Raw genomic sequence first — 8,388 nt, forward strand, 5'->3', positions numbered from 1 at the left:
GCCATACACACACCTGGTTTCCCTGAGGATGACAGCATGGCACAGTAAGGAATTAAGCTGCAATGGAAGCATGTTTCTGATTAATCTCTTGTGTTTCATTAACATGCAGACTCTAGTCCCCATGGCTTAAAGCTGTGATGTCCTCACCCTGAGGGCCTTCAGTGTTAGTTTACAGAAGGAGAAAGGCCCTTTTGCTGTCAGTTTAGGTCAGATGACGCTATGAATGGGACCACCTACTAGGTAGCCGTATCCATGGTGATCTTGCATAGCCTGTTAAAAGCAGAAAGAGGAGTTTCCAATTGGCTATACCTATAAAAGTCACAAGAACACGGATAGTCTCTTTTTGGCTTGATTGTGCTGTGCTTTATTTGTGCTGGTCATTGAAGATCTCAAATTAAGATTGCAACCGGGCCAGTGTTGTGATAGACAATACCACAGGCTGTGTTAGAGGTTGCTTCTTGATAAGGATGGTTGTTGATGCGCAGACTGAGATGGAGGAGACCACGGTGGACAGTGGAGCAGCGCAGCTCGTGGGAATGGGACTCCGTGTTTCGGTCTCACCTGCACAGACGGCCTTTTACATCATCCTGGTGCTGCTGGGCATTCTGGGCAACGCCACCGTGGTCGGGGTGATCGGCGAGAGCGTGTTCAAAGACCCCGGCGGGGGACGGAACTCTGACATTATCCTCATCAACATGGCACTGTCCAACCTGTTGGTGTCTGTGTTGAGGAATGCACTGCTGGTCATCTCAGACCTGGGACTGGAGGTATGTGGGTGAACACGAAGGTCAGTGTTGTTTGTGTGAGGCAGGAACCAAGAGAGCGGCCTGGGAGACGGTACAGAGCACAGTATGTGGGTGGCAGTTGTTGTGGCTGCCAATATTTTGCCGTCTAGTATTCTGAATGCATATTGATATGGAGTTCTAAAGCAACTGCTTTTTTTCCCTGATTGTGGCAAAGTACAGATGTTGTTACAATGTAAGGCATAGATAATGCGGCCTGCTGTGTGTATTTGTACATTTGAAGAACACCAAATGTACCTGTAGACTTGGGATTGGGCTAGACGAGAAGTAATAATTGGAATATGGGCATGAGATTGTTGAGAAGGGGCTCTTAAAAAAATATATATATATATATTTTTGAAAGAATAGGACAACAGCAAAGGCAAGTACATGCCACAATGCCTTTGAATAATCCAGGTTTTGTATGAGAAATCAACGCAGACTTCCCCTGTCTCCCTCTCCAGCTGTATTCGTCCAAGGAGTGGTGTCAGATCCTCATGGGGGTGTGGGTGTGGCTTCGCTCAGTCAATGTGTGGTCGACCCTCTTCCTCAGCGCGTTCCACTTCCAGACCTTGAGGCGCGTGGCTCCGCCCACGGGCAGCCTTCACGGGCCCCGGGGCCCCCCCAAATCACTCCTGATGAGCCTGGGCCTCATCTGGATTATTAACTTCATCTACTCCATCCCTGCTCACATCTTCTCCACCAGCGGAGACAAGAACAGCACAGAGGTGAGAGTCTTATCAAGCTGCTTGCCTTGACCCTTAGTTCAAGTTCAAGTTTCTTTATTAGTTGACAGATAAAAATACAGAATACTTTTATATAAAATGCTTCTTTCTGTTTTGCTCCAGATTGTGCTAGATAAAACTAGATCAGTATAATAAGTATAAAATAGAAGTCAAGTACGTAGACAAGTGTTCAATATACATATATACAATATACAATGCAGAGTAGAAAAGTAACTGAGTTACAATACAATATACAGTACAATGCAGAAATGGGATGAGGTACAATTTACAGTAAGGTGTAATGAGGTATGAGTTGTAGTGCAAATTCTTTACCAATAAATATAAAGTGTGTTAAGTGTCTAAAGTGGGTGCTGCAGTGAGTTGTTTGTTTAAAGTGAGTGTGTGGATGTGTGTGTTGCGAGTGTATTTGATGGTTTGTTACATAGTGTTATTGTCATTTAGCATCCTGATGGCCTGGGGATAGAAGCTTCTTCTGAGTCTCTCTGTGCTTGCCATGAGACTCCGGTATCGCTTGCCTGACCGCAGCAGTTCAAAGAGGCAGTTGTTTGGGTGGCTGGAGTCTTTGATTATTCTCTTAGCCTTACCAATGCAACACTTGTTGTAAATGTCTTGGAGAGCTATGCTGTTATGTTCATTTGTTTTTGTTTGCATCTCATGACACCGGTACACTTCATTCAACACCCTGCATCCACCACTGATGATGAACTGAAGTCCACACTAGATTTCCAATTTTTTATGTAGGCCTATAGTTATTTATTATTTAATAAATATTGGTTAAATATTAGTCCTTGTGGCGTCTCCCTCCTTAACACATTCGGGGCCATTGGGATGCGTCTAATAAATCTCTAGAGGACCGGCAAATGTAAACAGACGTGGGGCTGTTTGTAGAGCTAAATCTATACTTTATAGTATTGCTATCTGTCCATTCTCATTGTCAATTGAGACCATAAACCGTCCCTTCAAAATGGCTTAAGAAAAAAAATTCATCAATACGTTTTCATTTTATAGCGCCGTGAATATAAGCGTTATACGGGATTTCGGCTAGGATATTTCCTGGAAGGCGAGATAAAGGGCTAATAGCTACTACCGTTATATCCAATGTCATTTACGTTATACATATGCTACAGAAATAACTCAAACTGCATATGATCGGCACGATCCTCAAGCATGTATGCATGAAAGGGGGGGGCGGGGGGCGGGGGACGTTGTTTCTGATTATTGATTACCAATAACCGCGTTAGCCTCATTAGCCTCATTCATTGATCGGATGGATGGCTATCAAAACAAGGCCCGATCAGGATGTACTTTACGTGAAAAAGATCTTACCGTGGGCCGGTGGGATCCCCCAGAGCATTTCCCCGTTATCGGTCGCCATCTGGTAGATCGATATGTCCATTGGCTGATGATAAATCCCCTTATTGCATAGTGAAATCTGCGATCCAAAACGTAATCCAAGCTACAGGCTGCACATCCAGAATCGAGCGAACTGAAAACTCCATTGAAAGTAAAAAAAAATAGTCCACCGTTCAGCCACAGGGCACACTCCATTATCGCGACAGCGCCCCTAAGAGGATCTGGCTGGTAATGCACGTTGGCGAATTCAAAGAGTAGGGTAAATCTGCAGTGCCGCTTGGCGACCTTGAATAGGTTATTAAAATGGAATAAAAGCCAAAACAACTTGCCACGGATATATCCGTCCTTCTGTCCACAACAGGTGGAATCGAATCACGGAGATATCCGTGCTTGTGTTAATGATATACCTTTGGTTTTATTTGAGGTTTATAACAGTAGATTGTACTAAGCAGTTGTTGGCTCATTCGTTTGGGATTAATTTCACATGCACTAAAATTCACCAGAATGCAGGAAATTAAGTCTTTGTAACTAACATTTTCCTAGTGGGGGACCCCCACTAAAAAGTGGCCTGACTGGGGCTCCAATTCTCCCAGTCCGGCCCTGTTTAGCGGACCCAACTTTTCACATCACCTGTCCCTACTTATGCCAAACCTTTTATCCCCTTCTCTCCCAGACCCTGATGCTTGTGAGCAGCACGACACGCCCCCTGCTGGGCTGCGTGTGGAACTTCCCCTCGGGATACAGCGGCCTGGCCTACGCCACCACCTCCATGGTGATCCATGAAACAATGCCCATCATTTTGATGGCCATCACCAACCTGGGCTCCCTGTATACACTCTACTCCCACGGCAGGATGCGCAGCTCAGCGCCGGACGCGCCTGTCATAAAACGGGTCCCGGCGGAGAGACGAGCAGCCAAGGTGAGCGAGGGGGGGGGGGGGGGGGGGGGGGGGGCGCTGACTGGGGTTTACAACTAAATTTAATTAAATTGTAAACTTCCAGTTTGAGACAGATGGGTAAAGTGAAAGAAGGCCCCTTTTAGTCTATTCATTGGTTGATTTGGTCATAGGCGTAGTCGTTTTTGATGCTTTTTTCCATGCTGAATGAGTTAATTCCGTAAAGTGATAAGCAGATCTCTGGTAATCACTAGATTTAAAGAGGTTCTTCTGCATGATTGTATGTAGGACAGATTTGTCGATTAAATCAACAAATGTATTAGTCATAAAAGTCCTATGACTTTTAGTCGACTAAGAATTTCTTTAGTCAAGGATGTAGATGTAGTAAAATATGTACAATATAGACCTGTAACATAATCAGTGTTGGAGAAACTACTCTACTCTAGCAGGGGCGTGCAGAGACAATTTGGGGGGCGTGCAGGGTACTTTCTGAATTGATAAGGTATATTATTTTCATGGATAGTAGTATTATACATTACCGCCTTCATATTTGGAAGGGCACTTGGGGCAAGAGAAAAAAAGAGCAGGGGCTCAAGCCCCCCTTCGGCCCTATCAATGCACGCCACTGCTATATAGGAAGGGCAATTCTATGTGAACTTTTTGAACATTGTACCATTCGGCACCAGGGCGCTACACAAACACTGCAAATGACAGTGAATAAATAAAGAAAGAAAGAAGAACTAAACCCAATCGCGCGGATATAGCTATAGTGGAATAGACTGTATTAATATTCCATACAGTCTTGTTCTCTATTGTTATTATTTATTGTTGGTTTTATTTATTTATTACATTGCTTAGTGTGCACATCGTAAGAGCCAGTGGAGAAACATTCCACTGCGCATCTTATTGTTCACGAGTTGAACCCACACAAATGACAACAGACACAAAGGATAAATTCAACAAATTCCATATAAATCTATAGCTTCAGTGTTTCCCACAGGATTTTGTGAGACTGTGGTGGGTGAACTTTGGCCCCTCTAGGGGGGTCCGGGGACAATCCCCCCCGGAACTTATTTTTTGTACATTTTATAGTTAAATGCATCAATCTGGTGCACTTTGAGAGCAAAATAAAAAGGCTAGATCTATGATGAACTTTGTGCTCAAAACACAAAATCGACTAAACTAGTGCTTCCCAATCCTCTCCTCGAAGCACCCCAGCCGTTCAATGTATTTGTTAAATTCCACCACCAGCACACCTGATTCAACTTAACTAGCCCTTTATTAGTTGAATCAGGTGTGCTGGTGGTGGAATTTAACAAATACATGGAACGGCTGGGGTGTCTCGAGGAGAGGTTTGAGAACCACTGGACTAGAGCATACATTTGAGCCATCAAAGAAATGAAGCAAAAGTGGTTACCTGTGTTGAACTGGTTTATTTTTTTAGAAAATAAAAAAATATACTGGATTACTATTACGACTACTACCACTGCCAATACTACTGATACATCCCTATTGGCAAACTTTATATAAAAAAAATTGTTAAAAAAAATAAAGTCTAGGTAATTAATGGGAAACACTGATAGCTTATTAGCAACGATGCAGCAGCCTGATGCAGGTGGCTTGGTGAGGATGCATACGGAGCTGCACGCTCCTGGGCACCTGCGCTCAGCACACACACACACACCCCCAATATGGCATATATACTACTGCTGGAAGATATCGCTGATCGTGCACTGAGGAGTCGGACAAGACGCTCAAACCCTGTGCCACCACATGTCCACCTTGGGCACGTGCGCATCAACCACCTGTTCTACGTGGTCTCACGCTTACCAGGAGGTGTACATAACTCCTACATCTTACAGAACAGATCTGTGGGTGAGCAGCACCTCGAGCAAGGAGACGCATGGTTAATTGGTATGTACTGTGTATGCGTAATGAATCGTTCCCGCAACAGGCTTCTATTATTCTAATGACTTGTTTTATTAGATTGCCAATATGAGCTGCCCCCCTGGTTCATGACCACACTCACCAACCCTCAGACAGCGCAGGAGGTGGCCTTGAGAGCCAAGTGCGCAGTCGTTCCAAGCGCAGCATCGTACTGCTGGATCTTTTTTTGGACTGATTTCACATGAGCCCATTTCTTTTTCACTTCAGCTGCAGTGCGCTCCTCTCCTGACACCACGTTAACCTCACCTGTTATCTCGTTCCATGCCGCTTTTTCTGGGTGGCCTTGTACCCGTATTGACACTACTAAATAAGATGTCACGCTAAGTTGTCCAGTATGACTTACTACTATAGGGTCTTTATACCTGTATCACTGTACATATATTAATACTACAACTCTGTACATGTATCTGATGAGCACTATTACTCAGTAGTATTAATATATTTTATACCCAGTTTAATCACCTGTGCATTGTATGTTACTATGGCACTTTACTGTTACATTTGTACTCTGGTTAGATGCCAAACTTATTTTCGTTGTATTGTACTTGTGCTGACAATACATTTAAATCTAATCTAATCTTGATCAGTCGCAAATTGCTTTTGCGTTGCCTGTGGACTCGGTCCTGTGCATACGGTCCTCACAAGGATCAGCACAACTCGAGGTGCAATGCTTAGCCTCTCCCTTATATCCTTATAAGGAGCTGGTGGGGCGTTGAGTAGGGGGTGGGTGGGGGACACTGTACACTGTACATTGGAATACTGACAAAGCCATACTTCGTCATTTACTGTACAACTGGGTTAGGACATTTGTAGGGTTTCTAGTTTCGAATCGCAGTCTCCCGTAGGTGTTCTTTGAGAGTGTTTTTGAAAGTGGGTAGTGATTCACATTCCTTTACAGCTTTGGGTAGGGCGTTCCACATTGATGTGGCATCATTGCGAAACGTGTTTAGTCCCTTGTTTGAGCCGTATCTGGGTTTAACATGATTTGTGGAGCTCCCTCTGGTGTTGTGATCGAGTGACGTTCTTCATTCAGCTGAGAACACTTTCACCATTTATGAACACCGTTTCACACGTTCAGGCATCCGGAGCAGGACTTTCGTAAATGTGTTCATACAAACTACTTACGAAGATAGTTACGTACACTTTCGATCACGAGGTCCATTGAACATAAGTACATGATATGATCAAATACAGTAGACACCATGCAATTTTATTGGAGTGAAGGTGAACAGAAACATCATCACAAAGATAACTTAATATGGACATTTAAAGGTAGAATATTTAGAATATACAGCGACCTCTAGGTAAAATAAACCCTCTTGGCACTACACTTTGTTTCCATTTTCTGGTTTTGGTGTGGGTTGGAGTTAAGCAGGGCTCTTTTGCCTAGGGGTCGCTGTTTGACTGCATTACAGATTCTACCTTTAAATCACCCGTTTTCTCTCTCTCTCTCCACACCAGGTGATTCTCGCCCTCATCATGCTCTTCATTGCATCCTGGGGAACCAGCATTATCTCCGTCAACTATTTCAACTACAACCGCGGCGCTTCGGCTGACTTTCTCCTGGTTGTCGCTCGCTTTGCCAACATCATCTTCATCGCCCTATCACCCATCGTCCTGGCAGTAGGTCACCGCCGGCTGCGTGCCGTCATCAAGTCTGTACTCGCTCACTAGTCTTGAGTTCATGACATCTTTTGGGAGGCAACGCTTAATGTGCAAGAGACGACTCTCGTGACGCCAACACCTACATGGTTACTATGCCCACGGCAGGCCTCTTCATACTATAGCCTGCAGTGTGATCCTGACTCATCTCACACAATACTGTCACTCAAACAATAAATTGCATCATCTTTCCTTGAAGAAAGTTACACAGGGGGGGCGGAGCGGTGTCATGGAGTAGAGACATGATTCTAGACCACTCCCGGACTTTTATAACTAATACATTCCTTAACCCACTAGTCTTTTATTTTATTTAATTTTTTTATTAGAAAAACAACAACTTAATCACAGAAATGACTAGCAAACGGGCAGCTGGACGAGGTGGGGCGACGCAAATACGCTCGCCATGTGTGGACACAGGCACGGCTGGTGCCGAGCTTAGTGCAGCTAGCTTGTCAGCTATCAGACAGCTAATTGCAGAAATACTGGAGGAGCAATTCACCAGATACTTTGAGTCGTATAGACAGTCGGTAACAGCTGAGATAGAGGCAGCTGTTGGGTCAGTGAGGGAGAAGATGGAAATAATTCACGCTGAATCATCCAGCAATTCTAGATATTGTCTTGCTCATGGAGGAAGCTACCCGACAGGGCGAACGCTTACAGAGCATAGAGAATAAAATGGCCGAAAAGCAAGCTGAACTGAGCAGGATTCAAGCTAGGAGGAATTGTTGGTGTGCCAGAAGACAGTGAAGGAAATCGCCCTTCCGACTTTATTCCCGGAGGCTGATGAGGGTAATGGCTAATGGCGTGGGTACTGGGCTTAGCTACACAGAACTGAGCTAAGCTGGCTAACAAAACGTTGGAACTTTCATTGTACCGGACTGAGCTAAATGATACTCATGATAATGACAATTGTATGACATTGGGCTGACCCGTACGTTGGGACCAACATCTGTTTTAACATCTGTTTAAATATGATGTATTTTACTGAAATATGACTGCACAA

At 44.3% G+C, this 8,388-nt stretch overlaps 1 protein-coding gene across 1 annotated transcript; it reads left to right on the forward strand.

Moving 5' to 3' along the window:
* Nucleotides 1-467: 467 nt before the first annotated feature.
* Nucleotides 468-7,397, forward strand: LOC311229677 (olfactory receptor class A-like protein 4; the record flags this gene model as incomplete). The annotated part of the gene is made up of 4 exons (XM_084315752.1): nt 468-767; nt 1,247-1,510; nt 3,555-3,800; nt 7,185-7,397. 4 exons carry the CDS (start codon nt 468-470, stop codon nt 7,395-7,397), a joined length of 1,023 nt encoding a protein of 340 aa, XP_084171878.1.
* Nucleotides 7,398-8,388: the final 991 nt, after the last annotated feature.

The sequence above is a fragment of the Notolepis coatsorum genome (assembly GCF_963971535.1).
Source record: "Notolepis coatsorum genome assembly, chromosome: 6".
In the NCBI taxonomy this organism is placed as follows: Eukaryota; Metazoa; Chordata; class Actinopteri; order Aulopiformes; family Paralepididae; genus Notolepis; species Notolepis coatsorum.